Genomic DNA, 20,129 nt, shown 5'->3' on the forward strand with positions numbered 1-20,129 from the left:
CAGTTTGTTTCCTCACCAAAACTTAGATAGGCTTTGGAGCACAGACCCTTTCCAGACACGGTCGACATGGTTGGTGCCACTAGTTTAAAAAAGGAGCATATCACAGCCTCATAAAAACAGTTAGATCAGCCTCCAATTATTTTTGCCAGGGGAAGAGAGAACACTGCGGAGGGCAGCCATTGTGTCAGAGGGGCTTTGCCCACTGCCCAACTACCCTCCCTTTGGGGGCTCCACTGAATTATTGACAATAAGGGTTTAGGGGTTGGAAGCTTGTTGGACTGTTATCTTTAAAAAAAAATATTTATAGACGGAATATTGATAACTGCAGACTTCTTAGAAATTGAGAAACACATGAGCAGTTTTTATTCTTCCACCAAATGACCTTATTAACTGATCTACTGTGTAAAGTTTTTCTTAAAACCATCAGTTATTAATCAAGCTCATCATGAAGACTGACTTAGCCAGTGGTGTAAGTTACAATGGGCCCCAGTGTGCCCTAGTTATGAAGCACAATCACACACACACACACACACACACACACAGAGTTTTAGGCGCACATATACTGTGTGTCAGTGTGTCTCACTGACACTTTTATGTTAATTCCACTTGCAGATGTGCCCAGCCTGTCAGTCTCCAGAGATTTAGCACCTATAGCTGCTGGATATCATGTTGTCTCGGTACATGATGAAACCACAGCATACGTATTACCCAGCAATCATCATTACATATCTGTGTGTGACAAAAACTAGCAAAGAAAATAGGAAATTATTAGTTTAACCAAGTATGTTTTTTAAAGTTTATGTAGAATAAGTATATGATTTGTTATAGATTGATACTCTTTTACAAAAACAGAGAACCGTGATGGAGATGTTTTTGCCTTTTTGAGGTCATATATATAGAAAATTGCACTATTTTTGATGTAACGTTGAGTTCTTCTTTGAACACGGGCATGTGTCCCCGTGGCCCCTCCACCCCACGGGCCCCAGTGCAACCGCACTGCCTGCACTGTGTATATTTACCCTTGGCCTTGGTACAAAGTAGTACCAGAGGACAACCAACAAACAAACGAACATATACGCCCAACAACATAAACAACCAGTTTGCATCTTGCTCTCAGACATAAAGTACAAAATATAAAACCACCGTTTTATTTCAGTGCCACTCCCAAACACACCCAGACAGAGTTGCTCCGATGACATCCACTGGGTGTGCCAGCTGGTGTCACTGCAAGGTGAGCTGATACAAGAATGTAAACAAACCAGAGTGACCAGAGTGACTTTCAGAGTTTGTAGAGCTGAGAACAACAGCTGGAGAGAGAATGCAACAAAACTTTGGGTTCATCAGAGCCCTATATTCATAGAGACTTGCTTTCTGAGGGTAGATGAAGCAGAGAGTGACAAACTGGACTCTATACTTGCTGAAGTAGCTTAATGAATTCTGATTGGCTCTGAAGTATGTCCTCATTTATTCATTTTTATTTTGATTTCTTGTGTATGTTTCATGCTCTCTTGAATCAGCACTTGAATCGGTCTCCCTCAGGCTAAGGAATGGCAAAGATCCACACCTTGCCATCCCTAATTAACGCCCACATCTCACCGAACAAAAACGTTATTATACTCTGCCTTGATCCCCAAATAAAGTAATTCCATGGCGGTTACAACACTCCTTTAGTTTGAGTGCTGTAACTAAGACGTCAGTCTCTCCTGCAGCAGGCAGGTTACAGAGTGGCTCTCCTGGCTCTGCTCACAGGTGACTCCCGGGCTGCGAGGACGCGCTCTGCGGGCTGCGAAGACCCACCGGAGGTTTCCCTCACAGCTCTGGCATTAAATTCTGGTCACGTCCAACGAAAAGGGCAGGAATTAAATGACCATAGAGGTCCCTGAGAAGAGCCCCAGTCCTCTCAGTTTGCCTCCACGCCTCCCACTCGGCTTCCTATATTATCTTCTTGTCTGTTTCACCGCGCTAATCTGTTCAAACCTGAGGACAGCATGACAGGAGGACTGAAGGACGGCGAAACAGAAGAGGTACAGTATGGCTCTCATGTCCAGCTGGCGCTGTTTTTAGTTGAAAGGTTTTAGCTGACACGGATTTTTCTTCATCGAGGAGCTGTGTGTTCTCGCGCGTAATGTACAGTCATTAAGGACATTTGGATGTTTTTCCCCAGTGCGCAGTCGTTATATTATTTTCTGGCACCCAGTCATGAACGCGTCTCCCACACACGCTGGGGGAATGTGAAGGACCATTGAGCATACATTAGCATGTGGGTGTGAGATTTTACCGGCTAAAGCCTTTATTAACACAACAGCCGATTGTTGTTTTTACGCATCAACCACAAAGGTTTGTGTTTTCGTGCGTAAAAGCGCCAAAATGAGTAAACCTACAACCTTTTTTCTAACATTTCAGTCAGTAATTATTTACATGCTATAACGCTAAATAATGAAGCCATACAATTGTGAGTATAAATGATAATGTACTTTAAAGACTGGCGAAGGACGGAGTAGAAGTGTGGGGTCTTTACGCACTCCGTTTTTAAGGCGATGAACACGTTCCTGTACAAATGTGTATATATATTCACTAGTCCGATTAAAAATAAAGCTGACGACCCCTGTTTGTTGAAACATACCCAAAGTATATCTTAATAAAACCTATATAAGAGAGAATTATTTTATATTTGGAATATGCGCTTTTACGCATTTCTTAAAAATGTTTCCATGCTGACAGGCAGCTACATGTTGAATCAACTGTGTGTCAGATCAGGATAGGAGCTTTCTGTCCGGGTGGTGAGGACCCCTTGCGGCTGGATCGAGGGGTGTGGTGCTTCACTTTCTATTCATTTAAACCCATCCCTGTTTGTGGGGCAGGCTGGTAACTCACAGCTCCAGTCTCTCTCCCTCTCAGCGCACTGTGCACACTTTCCCTCCTCCTCTTCACTCTCTTCTTTTTGTGCCTCCTCCGGATCCTGACAGGAGTTTCTGCATTCGCCGTTCATCCGAAAACAAGGGAACATTTACAAACCAAACAACAAAGACATGGACAACGACAGTCTGAACGAGAAGACGATGGAGGACGTCCACACCAAAGAGATCGACCTGGTCAACCGGGACCCGAAGCGCATAAACGACGACGTTGTCAAGGTGAGTGGAGGGCTGTTAACTTTTCAGCTTAGTGTTTGGGGTTAAACGTGCAGCTGCGAGCTTTCCTCTATTCTCGTGGCAGCATAACGTCACCAGAATACCTGTTGCAGAGTTTGCACCTAACGTCAGCTCAGTGGAGCCTCCTGAGTCCTGACAGTCACCTTAAACTGAAATAAACTGTGCTGGACTGTGTGAGCTGTCAGGTTGCTGTTCTGTGCGCGTCAGAGGCGCACAGCAGCTCTTTTGCGCACTGTATTGGGCGCTGTGCTCCCAGCAGTGTTCCCCCTCACTGACTTTCCCCTATTAGGGAAAAACCTTTGCAGAGGTATTAAAGCCAATGGAGGCGATACAATGCCAAGCTATCCACATGTGTAATATCAGCGCGTCCGCACAAGCAGCGGACTCGCACACTTGAACATCCTCGCTCCAACAGAGGAAACATTACGAATTTCCTGTTGTTGGAACACACATTTCCCACAGTCCTTGCTGCACACGCCTTGCTGTTGGGAAAGTAGAATTCTTTCCATAAGAGAGCAGCCTGCCCGGGCCGCACAAATACCGACTGTTTATTTTGTTTAAAGGAGTTAGCAGAGGCACAGAGGTTGTAGCAGCAGAGGAGTGGCGCGCTGGAAGCCACCTGACGCGTCTGCAGGGTAGCGGGGAGCAGCAGCAGGCTGAGCCCCGACGCCCTCCTCTCCAGCTGGGGCAGCTTTTTTCATGAGAGTGGGGTCAAACGGCTCGCTGCGTGGGACAGGAGGGGTCAGCTCTTTGAAATGTCTGAACTCTGCCTTGTTAAAACAGGGAAACACCCAAGTAGCCAAGTAGTAGTCTGAGGGGATATCCCTCACCACTCCCCATCTCTCCTCCCTCCTTTCCTCCCATCCTACTCCTCTCCTCCCTCTCCCTTCTTCCCTACATGCCTGTAGTTGCCTCAGAGGAGCTGATGTCCATGTGTTGCTTTTTATTGGCTGCTGTCAGGATCCAAATGATTGCTGACATTATTGATTGGAAAGATGGCCTCTGGTTGATAACCTCTTATTAATAGATGATTGAAAATGTCATGTGATGCTGTTTCACATGTTAAATATCTGTTCTTGTGGATGTGTCATACAAAATGTCTGAAACCACATGTGCCAATCTGGGAATTTTTCCCACATGACAAATATGTGAGATGTGTTTCCCATGTGATGAATTCACAAGAGACAGAAGGCACATTTTGGTGTATTGGGGTTTTAAAAAGAAGAAGAAGTCCCCCACAGTCTGTCCTGTGACCTGCGGATATTCTTCTCCCAGCTCTGCCACATGAACAGTTTCACCAAAGTGACTTTGCCTGTTTTCTGCTTCTGTCTCCACTTCTTCCACTGCTCTCTGCGTTCTCTCCCTCCCAATTCTCCTCCATTGTGACAGTGAGTCAGACTCTCCTTCCAGTCTCAGAATAGAATGCAGCTTTATGATTGTCCCGCCCCTCTCTAATCAACTCTACAGACCGCTGGTGAAATTATCTGAAATCACATGCGTGTACACTGTAAAACTTCTGCAAAGAACCGCTAAAGCGCATTTCCTCAAGTGCTGTACGTAAACTGATATAAGTATTCTAACTTTATGCTACTACTTTATACATCTGCTCCAATCCACAGATTTGCAGCCACACTGACTAGTTACAGATTAAGATTTCCTCAAAATTTATTGGACATTTAAAATTCAACACATTCTTATACTCAAAGTGAAGCCACCCAGCGGTACGTTAAGCTGCACCTTGGCCAACTAAAATAAAAAAAAAAACACTGCTAAATGCCCTGTGATAGTCTGGTGACCTGTCCAGGGTGAACCCCGCCTCTCGCCCAGTGTCAGCTGGGATAGGCTCCAGCCCCCACGGAAATGAATGAATGAATGCATCATAAGTGATGATCCAGTGTAATCATTAGCAGCAGTAAAACACTGGTTGGGACCGTTCTGTTCACACATTTATCACTTTAACTTCTGATACTTTAAGTGCATCTTTTTAATCATACTTTTCCCTTTAATTGAGTTTTTTTTACACTGTATTACTCTCACTGAAGGTTCTGAATACTTCTGCTGCTGCTAAGTATCTTGAAAAACAGATGAAATCCTTTTATGCCAACTTTACAAACTCAAACAGTGTTTCAAGGACCCTTCAACACATGTGGAGAAATACTTTCCACCATTAGGAACCCAAACGTCTTAGCTGCCTCCCTCTGGATTCCCAGCCCACTCGCCAGAAGAAAAAGTTGGCATTGTACATTTCTGCAAACCATAGACACTTTACATTTGCACATTTCATATGAGCTAAATATGTCATTTCACTTACCAGACATTAATTGTATTTACTGTGGATGTACACTGGGTGGCACTGTCTTGGTATTTTTAGCTTAGTCTATAAAGGTAGGACGGACATTGTTGCCATCAGGTGTTTTGACCTTGGAAGGGCAAATGTTTTTTGACCCCTGTAGAGCGGAAGATTTTGCAGCATGCTGAAGGTTAAGTGTTCAGTTTTGGATGAAAAATAAAGACATGGACATTTATTCAAACTTACTTTTGCTTGTATGAAAAAATATGATGATTGCTGTTTTGCAACTGGAGGCTGCAGTTCATTTTCTGAACACAACCAAGGAAGCTGTGTCATCAACCGAGGCGAGTGTGTCAGCAAGGTCAGGCCAGGTTAAACATCTCAGTAACAGACTGAGCTCCTACACGAATCATGTACACGTTTTTAAGTCAGTGAAGTATGGAAGCCGACGTTGTCATCAGGGAGTGGAGGGGGTGGTGAATGGTGTGACAACTTGGCGAGACGCCTGCCAAGCTGCAGACCACTGCAGAACACTTTTCAGGCCAACAAACAACCAAACCAGTTGTTTATTAGCGAGTCATTGTCGTGTTTCCAGCGGCTTTTTAGGCACAAAAAAGCAGATGTTTACCAAGACATCGATGCCTTTCCTGCCGGGACAGGGCGACAAAAAGCAGTTGTTGTTTTTTACAGAGACATTACTGCTTCTCCTGCCGTGATTGCATTCCAAAGTGGGTATTTTACCCCAAAACATGAACTTTACCTAACCATTACCAAGGTTTTTTTGTGCCTAAACCTAACCCCACGTTAACCAAGGCATTGTTGAAATGTAAAGTTTTGACTTATATAATACATAATATCGTGCAAATTGTAACAGTCGAATATATGAAATGTGCCTTTAACATGATGTATACTGTGTCGCTTAACAGCAACGTCATCAAGAAGCACTTGTTATGATTTCTGTCTGTTGAGAGTGCACCCAAACGCTGGTCGGACTACACCTATGTGCTCCGCTTTCCTTTATGTCTCTCAACACAACAGTAATGGTTGTAAGTACGTGTGGCAACTATTGTGTTCATGTGTGGAATTGTAGTGGCCGTACAACCGGGCTTGGTAAGGTTGGAGTGTTTTAAGTGGACGTAAAAATAAACGACGAGCATTTGTGAAATCCCACACGTGTGTGAAAGTGAGTTTCTGCCTGTCGTCTAACTCCAAAGAGCTACACGGACCCAAAACCATTACAAAATGTAAGGTATCTGGTGTTTGGAGAAATGTACCATGCCATTAGTTTTCCAGTGATTGTGTTGGGCTTCCACAATAAACTGTGATGAGCCTGTAGTTTTTACAGTGTGCTGTATACAGCTTCTCTGAGGTGCTTTGAGGTCAATGAAACAGTTCTGCCAAGTGGAAGCGTGTGTTTGGTGTGCCCCAATGAAAAGCACAAGCAGGGAATCCCTTCCAGCAACCCTTATTCTGCAACCCACCGTGACCGCACCCCCCCAACACCACACACACACACACACACACATACGGCACTCACACGTAACTGTGAGTGTGTACTGTGCATGTATGTAGTGTATATGCACACACAGGCTCACAAACAAACGCACACACTGCATTCTTGTAGGAAAAGGAACACAAGCTGTTCTCCTGTATCTGCTGCAGCTGGCCTCAATCACCTGGCCACATCAAACAAGTTCCATTACCGACATGCATGTGGAGTTTGCCCTGCGAAGAGAGTTTTTTCCTCTGGAGAAATTGCGGGTCTTTATATAGCAGAGAGGAGGAGTTAGCGGAGTTAAAATGCCCCCACTGGAGACAGTTTTTCAGAGGGAGTTGTGAGAAGTTTGATTCAAAGTCTTCAAGGTCAAATTTAAAAGGAATGAAACACTCCCTCTGAGGCTGCACAGCCTGTGATTAGCTGACTCTGAATCACATTCTAACATTACCATCTCATTTATTGTCACTGCTACGTGAAAATCTCAACCTCCAGTTTTGCAGATTCTTTCAAACTCAGTGCAGTGAGATTTATTTCCAACCAAATGTCATGCAAATGTAACAAATCTATGAACACATTGCAAAAATATATGCAAAAGAGAAGTTGCATCACACAAAGAAGCACCAGAGAATGTTTTACACTGATTTATTCAAATTGCTTTGCTATTTTTCAAGGACCAAAAGTTAGGATGAGGATATGTGTTTATGGGAGGGTTGAGGTAAGTGGTTTTGTGATTTTGGTAAAGAATTTGCAAAAATTTTCTTAGATCAAAAAATTCACCTAAGAAAGTTTTCTTAATCAAAAGTAAACTTAAATGAATGAGTGAAATGAGCCTGCAGTCTGTGCCTGTTGGTCTCATACCACAGGTGTGGACTCCAGCACATGACTTGGACTCGAATCAGGTGTGAGTCACAAATTTGAAGACTTTAGACTTGACTTGACAGAATCAAAAAAGACTTGCAACTTGACTTGGACTTCAACAGCAATGACACGTGACTCCACTTGGACTCGAGCCTTTTGACCTGAAAATACTTGATGCATTCCCCCGAGCCACGCTGGGAGAAGAAAGTTCTAGATATTTTTCCAATATGAGAGGGCCGGGCCACAGGGTTAAAAAATGATATCACAATATTTTTAGGCTATATCACGACACAAGGTAGATATCGCGATATTTTGAAATCTTCTCTTAAGTACTGTAGACTACTAAAATACAACATTATTAAAGGAACTACAGTTACAATAACGTTGAATAAAGTAGCTACTGTCATAATTAAGTTAAGTAAAGTACTTTTGTAATGATTTTAAATAAAGTAATGTTACTGGCTATATCGCGATACATGATATATATCCCGATATTTTGAAATCTTCTCTAAAGTACTGTAGACTACTTAAATACAAAATTATTAAATGAATTACAGTTGCAATTAAGCTTAATAATCAGCTACTGTTATAATAAAATTAAATAAAGTAATGTTACTGGCTATATCGCGATACATGATATATATCCCGATATTTTGAAATCTTCTCTAAAGTACTGTAGACTACTTAAATACAAAATTATTAAATGAATTACAGTTGCAATTAAGCTTAATAATCAGCTACTGTTATAATAAAATTAAATAAAGTAATGTTACTGGCTATATCGCGATACATGATATATATCCCGATATTTTGAAATCTTATCTTCAGTACTGTAGACTACTGAAATACAAAATTAATAAATGAATTACAGTTGCAATTAAGCTTAATAAACAGCTACTGTTATAATAAAGTTAAATAAAATTATTGGCTGTATCACGATACATGAAATATATCGTGATATTTTGATATTTCCTCCCATTAGTCTACTTGGGAGGAAATATCAAAATATCACAATATATTTCATGTATCGTGATACAGCCAGTAATTTTATTTAACTTTATAAGTAGAGTACAAGTACAAGTAGACTAATATACTAAAATATACAATCATTAAATGAACCACAGTTACAATAAAGTTAAACAAAGTAGCTACTGTTATAATAAACAGAAAGAAAGTACGGGGATAACACATTTGACTAAAGCACTGTTATATTTAAATAAATAAAAGCGTAACCGCTGGTGCTTTCATTTTGAAAGGAGAACGGTTGCTGCAAACAGCACAGAAACTTTTATTCTATCAGTACTGGGTAACGGTGGGTACATGAAAGTAAGAAACTAATTTTTTATGATTACATGTAGTCGCATTGTTTTAACAAATAAATACACATTTAAAATGCATTTATTATTAATGTAAATTGTATGTATTTCTACTCCGTTGTGAAAGTGGCATTACATTTGTTGAAGAGTGCATTATGACTTGTTTAGGAATTGAAACTTAAAGTTTAGGACCCATCTCTGTCACACATTGTACGTCTCCGCTGCCAGTCATCCTAATCTCTCTCCTAAACCAAACTAAACGTTTCCTCCGACCACCAAAACCTTTAAAACAAAAGAGTCCATTAATGTGCTCCACTCTGACCTTCTCCTCCAGGGACCCACTTTGTCTATTCAAGCAGAGCTGACAGCCTGAAGATAGAGCTCTGGAAATAGCACATCGCCTTATTTACTCAATAATACAGTCGCCTTGCCGACCGGTCACATGCTGACCCCGAGACTCATTGTTTCATGTCAAACTGGACCGCAGAGCTTTGACATGGCATGACCCTGCTGCTGCAGTAAACCTACACAATGATCTGATCCTTTTTATACTGTCGATGTTTATATTCGGTCATTAGTGTTGGATTTCTTTATTGAGTAACTACTAAATCTCGAGGAATTCAGGAAATTGTGATCTTTATCTTCAAAACATCCTTACTGTGATTAAAACATGACGAATTCCTATTTCCATTGTACAAAATAAAACCCTCTGAAGTCAATCCAGTTCTGACACAGTTGAACCTGTGCACCAGATATTAAAGGAATAGTTCAGATTTTTTGAAGTAGGGTTATATGAGGTATTCATCCATAGCCAGTGTATTACCAACAGTCGACGTCTGTTGGCACGCCCCCAGTTTGGAGGAGCAGCAGGAGCACAGAAATGGAAGCTACTCAATGTACTGCTGCAACCACAAAATGTATGTTAGCCATTAAAAAAACTAAAACAATACACAACACTTTAAGTGTACTCTATATTGAGAATTTTTTCAACCCTTCACCTTTCTATCAGAGGGAGCTGTTATCAGTTCCTATCAGCGCTCCCTTCAAAGCCACCAGACTCCATTGACAAAAACAATAATTTGAGCATGCTGAACACGGGAGCTGCTGGTCTACTGCTGCTTTGATCATTTGGTTAGATTGTCTTCTTACATGACTTTGGTGAATCCAAACTACCCCTCTGAAATGCCAAACTCACACAATAACACAAACAAACCAACAGATCGAGGCAGCAGTAGACCAACAGCTCCTGTGATCAGCGATATTAAATCACTGTTTTTCTCAGTGGAGTCTGGCTTTGAAGAACACAATATCACAGCTTCAGTTCTCCACTGAAAACGTAAAGCAGTGAGAATACTCTTAACATAGCGTACACTTAAACTGATATTGATTGTGGTGGCTGAAATATATCTAATAGCTGACCCCACCCACAGAAGTGCACCGTTCAGCTTCCACGTCGGACTCCAGCCTGCTTCTCCAAACTGGGGGTGTGTTGACTCACATCTACTGTAGATAAAACACTGACTATGGATAAGTACCTCACACAACCCCAATTCAAAAAATCTCAGCTGTCCCTTTAAAGAGCCAAACTTCACGTGATGTTGATGATATTCCTCAAAATGTTGCAAACAGAAAAGCATTTAGAAAACTGAAACTGTGGAAAGGCAAAAAAGGGAATGAAACTTCACTTTGTGAAGTCAAACCTCTCCGTCGTCCTGCTGCGGTTGTGTTTGTGCCTCTCTGCAGCAGGCTCTCATTTAGTCTCAATCAAAGTTCTGGAAAATGGAGCAGAGTGGGTCCACTTTAAAATTTGTAGCTGTGGAAAAATTAAATGGACGCCGCGCTGGTTTTGTGGCTGCAGTCAGATTTATATTATAAGGCTGCAGTGAGCTCTGCCAGTTGGTGCTGTGAGAGAGGCTTTATGCTGCTGCTCAGAGTCAAAGAATTGGACTTACGAGCTGCTGTTTTAAGGCAGAAAAAGTAACTCTGCTGGTATATTACAGAGCTGTGTTCCAAAATAAGACACCCAGGAGTGGAAAAAACATGACATTTACTCTTACATAATGAATCATATGAAATGAAGCCCTAACATGTGTGTTAGTCTGCACGCTCAACAAAAAATCTTCTTATTGAGTCTTTTTAGTCTTTGAAGTTGTATTTTTAAGACCAAGTTAAGAATTCAAGTGTTTTCGAGCGACATTTTTTAAAATTCTATTCTAGCAACCGTCCTCGTTCTTTTTTGTTTGAAGATACAGACATGTTTTTTGAAGCTGTGATTTTTCAAGCGGCTTTTTAGCACCAAATGTGGGTTCTGTTAGTGATCCATTACTGCTTTTCCAACGGGGATAGTGCAACGAAATGAGGATGTTCTTTAAAGAGACGGCCAGAATAGTGCAACAAAAAGTTGGTGTTTTTATTGAGATATTGCTGCGTGCCCCCAAAACCTAGCATTTTCAGCCAAAACGTGATCTTTTCCTAACCAAGTGTTTTGTTTGTGCCTAAACCTAATCACACGTTAACCACAGCACTGTTGAAACATAAAGTTTTAAAGTATCCATGCATAATATCCATAATAACGTTTGTAGAATCATGCGTCAACATGTTTTCTGTCGATTGGGTTTACTAGTGTCGCTAAAGCTCACTTATTATTGGTTTGTTTATTTCAGTATGAAAACCAAAGTGTAAAAATGTTAAGTTTCCTGGCTGGGAATGTGCAAGACTGGCTTGACTGGGCATACTGACTTTGCACGTAACCTTCTGTAAATCCTCAGCTTGATGTTTTTTAAACCACAGTTTACTCTGTTTGAATGGAAGAAATGATTTTATTAGTGAGCTCCAGAGGTGCTGGTTATCTTCAGACAGAGCCAAGCTAGCTGTTTCTGCTGGATCCTGCTTAAAGAAAACTTTGCCCATTTTCAACCAGCTCTGTCTCATTGCAGTGTGTGCAGATGAACAGTGTTTGCCTTGTCCCCATGCTGCACTTGTGCTTCCCGCTCATCTGCTGCCAAAAGTCCTCCAGGTGATGCAAAATGACAGATTTCACAGTTCATCTTCACACACTGCGATCACACAGAGCTGATTAAAAATTGTCAGTGTTTTGCTTTAAAGGTCCAGAGTGTTGGATTTAGTGGTATCAAGAGCTGAGGTTGCAGAACCGAAACTACTTCCATGTGCCAACTGTGTAGGAGAACTACTGTGGCCGACATGAAAACGCTGATGGTTCTATCTAGAGTTTGTGTTTGGTTTGTCTGTTCTGGGCTACTGTAGAAACAACAAAGCGGATTCCATGGAGGAGGACCCTCTCCATATGTAGATAAAAACAAAAACACAATTCTTAGTTTCAGGTGATTATACACTAGAAAGAAAGAAAACATAGTTATGAATATTGTGTTTAATTTTCTGCCCATAAATCCCCCTGAATCCTACACACTGACCCTTTAAAGGGAAACGCTGGCAATTTTCAACCAGCTCTGTGTGATAGCAATATGTGCTGATGAACAGTGTTAGACCGCCCCCTGCGCTGCGCATCCACCAGCAAAAGTCCACCTATTTATGCAAAACAACACGTGTTGCCGTTCACCTGCACACACTTCTATGGCACAGAGCAGGTTTAAATTGACAAAGTTTCCCTTTAAAATTTAGCAGACAGCAGTGGGAGTGATATCAATCTGCTCATCTAACTTTAGGCAAGAAAGGAAATCATCGTACAAACCAAAATGTCTAACTCTATTTATTACTCTACTGAACACAGAGAGTTTTGCCATCTTACTCTATTTAGATGCTAATAAATAATTCTACTGACATCACAAAACAGAATGTATATCAGTTAACAGATCAGGTTCTTTTCAGAGATCTAAAATGGTAAAATTAAACCATAATGTGCCTTTCTCTGATGCCAACAGTCGGCCTGTGTAAGTGAGCGTCACGTCTTCCAAACAGTGGATAGAATCTCTCTTAGGAATGAGACACTTCACTTTTCCATTTCACTGTGACACTGGATAATATCTGTCTGACTTATTGATATTACGGCCATTAGCCCTCAGTAGCCCGACTCGTCTGTTCAAGCAGACACAGTCTCCAAGTAACTGTAAAATAAATATTGACTCTGCGCTCAGAAGCCTGTGGAGAGGATGAGAGAGCGAAGGAGAGTCTGCATTGTGTTTACAGTGTGCAAGTTGCCACTTTTCCCTCCGTTCCTTAAACAGAGCCGGTCGGGTCACAGACACTTGCAGAGGTTGTCACATTTAAAGGCCTGAGAGATGTGTTTACAGTGTAAAGAAGCACAGTGTTCTTGTTCATCTTAATGGGAGGTGGAGGAGGAACTAAACAGATCACAGGACAATCTGACACTGCGGGGGGTACGGGGATGTCTCCCGATAAACTTTCTGCAGGTCTCTGTTGTTTGACCATTGCTGCTCACACTCGCTGTGCAGCTTTCCTTCTGTTTATTCTATAAAAACCAGAAATGTGAAACACATCACATCCTGTGCACCACAGAATTTTTCCTTAGACATACCACACACTGAGTGTTTACTGCAGCAGATGTAAAAGCTTCTAGGAACTCGATTTAGCCTGATAATTATTTAGATATCAAACAGTGACATGGTGTCTTTAAACCACTGAGCAGTGGAAGTCTTGACAGTGTTTTATTGGCTCCATCTGGTCCATCTGTGGTCATCATTTAACTTAAGAGGAGCTGAAAATTTGACTGTTTACATCCATTTTGGTCCAAATGCAGCTTCAGAAGGACATCTGTTTTCTATCTATCTATCCATCTGTCTATCAAGTGCAGTTTGACGGAGGTTTTCAGGATGCTCTGGAGACAAAAATCCTTTTGCAGAAAGTGAAGCAGAGATAATGTGTGTAGCAATCAATATTTTGGGCGGGGCAGCGCCTTGGTGGTTAGACTGTGTACCAGTCACGGCGAGTGGAGATGTGGATCTTGCCAGCAATCCCAGCCTCCACATCAGCAGTCTGACACATTAACAGGGAGGGAAGCTGCTGATTTATGTGGAAATAATGAATAAGTTTGTGTGATTGTTTAATAAGCACCATATCAGGGCTCTTGTGAAACACTACTGGCGATGGATGAAGGTATTTGACAAATCAGAATGAGGCATCTAATGTGAACGTGGTCATAAATCCATGGCACATTTAGTGTAATTTGACGAGGTGTGAAGACATCCGTCTGTGAGATTCCAGCCGCCACTCAGAGAAAATGGGAGTGAATTAAATTAGGTTGCAAAATTAAATGTGATCAACTCAACAGGAAATTGAGCGTTGGCGTGACTTCAGTTAAAGACGTGTTGTATTAACTGATTGGCATCAGCTATTTTATTCATGCTTCACAATCAGCAGCTCATTTATCAGCTGATAGAAACATCCAGTCATGATCATGCAGGTGTTTCGTTACTCTTTCACTCTGCTGATGTGCTCAACTCTGTTCGTACATCACATGTTTGGTGTTGATGTAATTTATTGTATAAATGTATAAATATGTATAAAGTAATGGATGTAGCTACCTTGACGTCACCCATTGGTCGTGTGGACATCCGTCTTAAGTGTGGCATTTTGGCCACCTCCATCTCCATTTTTGAAGCCACAAATAACAACACCTTCTCACCCCAACTTGTCAAATACTGCTGCTTTGTCAGTGGACCTACACTTCTAAATATGACGTGCAAGGTATCCTCCTGTGTCAGTTTTGGACGTTCAGGGACAACGAGTCAATTTACACTTGTTAGATATGCATTGTGTCTTTTCTAAACTAAACTTTTGTTTTCACAGGAAATGTGCAGTTTCTGCTTGTTAGATGCTGAAAACACTTTAATGTTTTGGCTTAAAAGTAAAATGGGAAACAAACGCCAGGCTGCCGGGTTAGAGGCCGCTGTTTGTTGGGCCCATCCATCTTCCCTCCTGCCTGCCTTATATGGACTTTTTTGCTCTTTATATTGCGGTAGTTGCCGACAGGGTTACAAACTGCCACCGCCCTGTATGTATTATACCACCACCTAAAGTGCCTCTCTGTCGTCACTGACAAAGCAGTGTTATTTGACAAGCTGGGCATGAGAACGGGCTGGAAGTGACCATATTTGGACAAGAGGGTGAGGATAACCGTAACACTAGCTGCTAACGTGGTTAGCAAAGTGCATTTACAGCCATGGTTAACTGTGATAATACTAATGCTAATATTTGCTAGCAAAAAAACAGGGTCAAAATCATTAAAACAAAATGTACTTAGTGTAAAAAACTGAACTCCTTAGGGGGTCTTTGAGTAAATGCGACCAAGATTTTTTTGAGGACCAAAATGTTACATTTTCATGAACTGAAAACACTCTGAAATAGCAGCTGCAGCTACTCTGTAATGGTTCTTGGCTACGTTAAGACGGATGGCACCCATCTGCCACTCCAAGCAGCAACACCCTTAATTATGCATAACTTTAAAACACGTAAAACACGTGATTTGCATAAATATTCAGCCTCGCTCAGTTGTCATGAATGTTGAAATTAGCTAAAAAGACCAAAACTGTTTTTGTACCAGGCCAACATATTCTTATAGAAAGGCTTGTATGATATCCAACGGATTTGCGCCCCACGAATGATGTTACATCCTTAATGTACCGTTACATAATTAACGTAAAGTTACAGAAGTTAGGTTTAGGAAAAGGCACATGGTGAGGACGTACCTTAAAATGACTCAAAGTTCACACAGTTCCAAACACGTGACTCCAGGCAAACCCGCCTCCTTACAAGCGTTTCGGACTGTTTCCTTGTATATATGCAGGGGTGAAAATCCCATTTCATAGTTGGGGGGGGCAATAAACAGTAAAATTTCAGAGAATAATTCCAGGGGGAGACAAGGAAAAAAAGTTGTAGCCTGTCTTTTATACAACATCTTTTACCGCAATTTGATGCTTTAATCTTCTATCTCTCCAACAGGCAGAGTGAATGTCTATACTAACTAAACTAAAACTAAAACTAAACATTTCCTGCAATTAAACTGGTAAACTGGTTTATAAACAGTGTGCTGTGAGATCTGCCGCTGCGCACCTCACAACCGTGCGTAATAGTCGCGCGTAATGACCGCTCCTCGTCAGTTAGACTGCACGTCTTTCATGTTTGTCTCACTGACAGGTGGAGAGCCTACAGACAGGTACCCATTGCTCCGCCACTGACTGCTCTTGTCTTGTCCTCTCCCTCTTCTTTCTCTCCTGTCCTCTCTATCACTAAACTCTGAGCTTAATCATTAGCTTTTAGCTTAGCAGCACTCGTAATTGAGTAGGCTTTTGAACAATGCAGGAGAAATGTTGCAGGCAGTTTATATTATCAGCCTGGGCCTGGGGCTTGTTGTAACAGTAAATGGGATGTGTTGTAACTTGTGTAAGTTAAACTGTGTCTGTGTGAGTGAACATCTTACCCTGCGATGCGCGATGTGGACAGCGGTTCCAGCCACACGCTGCTGCTGCTGCCAAGCAGCCCCGCCCGTTGGAAAGAGTGTGGGATATACCACTACTAGGAATGGGAGGGGGGGACTAAATCTTTTAAGATTTAAATAGCACATTATTGCGTGATTATAATGAGCACCGCTTACATTGTGCTTTCAATAAATACTACTACACTGTTCAAAAATTATTAATTGTGTCTCAAATTATTCTAGGGGGGTACAGCTTTACTGAAGGGGGAGTCATGTCCCCCCTGTCCCCCCCGGGATTTCCGCCCCTGTATATATGTAAGTTAGGTGTATTACTTTTTTTTTTAGGAAAACGTACGAAAAATTTGTGGGAACAGTCTGGACAGGCTGTAAACATGTTTATTTCTGCTGTTGATTTGGGCATTTTCATATAGGGGTCTATGGGAGTTGACTTGCTTTTGGAACCAGCCTCCCGTGGCCACTCGAGGAAGTGCAGAGGGTGGCACTTCCATGATGGCTTCTTTTTTCAGTCCTGGAAGTTGCTGCTTGGTTTTGTACCGTGATATAGTTGTTATATGTGTTGTAAATGGGGGCATTTGTTAATTATATTTTTTTTAATATGGATCACAGGAAGAGTGGAGCTGCTGCTGAGGTCAAAACTAAAAGGGATCCAAATAAACAATAAACAATCATACTAAAAGAATCTAGAATAAGTCTGTCTAGACTCTGACAGATGAGTTTTTGCCAACACTTACTTACTTTTCCACTTTCTTCTTTTTCAGGTAGACTTTGAGGACGTGATTGCCGAGCCTGCAGGGACCTACAGCTTCGATGGCGTGTGGAAAGCCAGCTTCACCACCTTCACTGTCACCAAGTACTGGTGCTACCGGCTGCTGACGGCGCTGGTCGGCATCCCCCTGGCGCTCATCTGGGGAATCTTCTTTGCCATCCTGTCCTTCATTCACATCTGGGCCGTGGTGCCGTGCGTCAAGAGCTACCTGATTGAGATCCACTGCGTCAGTCGCGTCTACTCCATCTGCGTGCACACCTTCTGCGACCCGTTGTTCGAGGCCATGGGCAAGTGTTTCAGCAGCATCCGAGTGCGCATGACCAAGGAGGTGTAGCATCCACAAAGAGGAGAAGGAGGATTAACGGAAAGAGGGGAGGGAAGATGGGAGGGCTAGAGCAACACAGATGGAGGGGAAAGACAGAAGAAGAAGAAGGAAAAAATAAACCTCTGGAAAACGAGAGGTGAGACTTTTCCAGAGTTGGGGTTGTTTGGAAGTGAAGGGGTGTGGTCACATGGCACCTGACTCCGCCTTTTTCTACCAGCTGTTTTTTCTCTCCAGTGTTACCAAACGGGTGGGCACAGGAAATCAAAGGGTCATTCTCCGGGGGGATTTGTTGTTGTTTTGTTTGTGTTTTAGTTTTTTTTTTTTATTTCTCACTGTTAACTTTGTCAAGCAAGCGACCGAGCTCCGTATCTGTTTCCTGTCAGTTTTTCCACATGATGTAAATTCCTTCCATTCTTACCGTTTCTGTGGAGAGCTTTGATTGATTCATGTGAAGAGGGGATGTCAGGGTGTATCACTGTCGTCTCTCACGCTTTTTAGTGTTTGTGTTTTGGAGCCGTTGGGCGGGACAGGATGGCTGGATGTCGGGGTTAGGGAGGTCAAAGCAGAGAGAAAGCATGAGCGCTGCCAAATTCTATCTGACTCAGCAACAAAACAAACAACCCCACAACAACACAGCATCACCCCTCCCTCTGCCCCCCGTGACCTCCAACCCCCACCAAAACCAGCCACCCACCCGCCCCTTCACCCGGCTTTTCCAGCAGTCTGACACACTGAACCTGCCCTCGTTCCTGCATGCACCTGTGTCGCCTTGCCAGCAACTCGCCGTCCGCCACCGCCACGCCCGCCACACAGCCTTACAACGCAGAAATGATCTGCGTCTCTGCTCACTCGCTCTGTGCATTCTTACTTCACCTCAAACTAAAATTTCCCAGTGCAGGTTTCATCACCATTACCCTCATCATCACATGAGTGTGCGACAGAGAATGTTTCAATTTTGCAAAAATTCTTTTTGTCATATTAAATGCACATCGACATAGTTCCATAGCAAAAGCTTTTTTTTCTTACATGAATATGAAGAACTTTGAGGGTTTAACAATGCCGGTGTTTTAATTTCCTGTATGTACTGTATGGGTGTCGATGCAGAAAATGAGACTTAACAAGCTATGGAGACATTCCAGTGCACTAATCTATGAGAAAGTATTGTTAGTGAGTAGCACTCATGAAGATCTCCTGTCTATATCTGCAAAGGTAGAAGAGTACTAGCAGTTACTTTTGCACACTCTGCACGTAGGATGCGCAGCTACAAGCTTGTGTGGAGACGTTTCTTATGCGCTGTGGTACTTACACAGGTTAATGCATTGGAATTAAGATAATGTGAGATGGAATGTGTGATTTTGGATTGTTTTTTTTATTTGTTATCTGGTCATCATTTTTGCGCCATCCTTTTTTGTTTTCTTTTTTAATCTCCCCCCGACTAGTTTGTTCTGCTGGTCTGCTTCTTGACTGTGGACACGATGCTGGAAAGCATCAAACTGACGCCTCCCACCCCAGAGATGATGGGTGAAGGGAGGGATGGTTGGGTGGGGTCTCTGCAATGGGGTGGGATGGGGTGGGGTTATGTTTTATTGAAGCTCGCTTTGACTCCGTCACCTTCAGTCTACCTGCTGTCTTCTCACAGGGATGGTAATATCGCAGCACCTGTTCCTTGAATTGAGTGTTTTTAAGCTCCAAAGGTGATATTTTTATAAGAAAATATGTTTTTTCCTTCCTTGCTTTTACTGTACAATATCACGCTGTGCACATTAAAATTTAATATAATCCAGTGTGCATTTGTTTGTTTTTTATCCACAGTTTCTTTACCAGGATGGATAAATTGAGCATTGGTGTATTTCTTTCTATGGAGGCAGTGGTGCCACCAAGGGGAGGCCAGAAGGCCTCATGAAAATAATCAAAAAATTGGAGGCATTTGTGTTATAAAACTTGAATTGAAATGTTTTGTTCCTTACAATTACCTTCAAATTTAGGCTGTATATTTGTTACATGTCTACACAGATACAGACATTAACTCATAACCACCCACAGGCCTTTGGATGGTTTATTGGATGATTATGATGTGTTAGAAACTGCTGTGTTTAGGTGGTTTACTCATATTAGCTATCTGTAGAAAGTCACACTCCTTGCAGTCAGTTGATGCAGACTATTTCAAGATACAGCCGCCACAGCAGGTTCAGTGAATACTTATGTCTCTATAACTCACCAATTATGCCTTATCATAATCCACAAAATCGCTAACAGCTTGATACTGAGATGTCGGCTGAACCCTCTGATTGAAGCTCGAGGGAGCTCTTTATGTTTAATCCCTTGTGCAAGAAAAGCACGTGGTTAGGTTCTGAAAAATATCATGGTTTGGCTCAACATTCACACAGGAAGGGTACAGTGGGCTCCGAGGAAGTCCAAAGGTGAAAGTCTGGGGTTTTTTGGACCCATCCACCTTCCCCTCCACCTGCCCTATAAACTTTCTCCTATCACAT

General features: G+C 42.2%; 1 protein-coding gene across 1 annotated transcript; it reads left to right on the forward strand.

Annotated features, from left to right (window-relative positions):
- Positions 1 to 1,647: 1,647 nt before the first annotated feature.
- cav1 (caveolin 1) lies at positions 1,648 to 19,421 on the forward strand. The gene is made up of 3 exons (XM_049573076.1): positions 1,648 to 2,024; positions 2,967 to 3,134; positions 17,305 to 19,421. The coding sequence occupies exons 1-3, from the start codon at positions 1,989 to 1,991 to the stop codon at positions 17,644 to 17,646; spliced, it is 546 nt and encodes a 181-aa protein (XP_049429033.1). The 5' UTR covers positions 1,648 to 1,988; the 3' UTR covers positions 17,647 to 19,421.
- The last annotated feature ends 708 nt before the right edge of the window (positions 19,422 to 20,129 follow it).

The sequence above is a fragment of the Epinephelus fuscoguttatus genome, linkage group LG4 (genome assembly GCF_011397635.1).
Source record: "Epinephelus fuscoguttatus linkage group LG4, E.fuscoguttatus.final_Chr_v1".
Lineage (NCBI taxonomy): Eukaryota > Metazoa > Chordata > Actinopteri > Perciformes > Serranidae > Epinephelus > Epinephelus fuscoguttatus.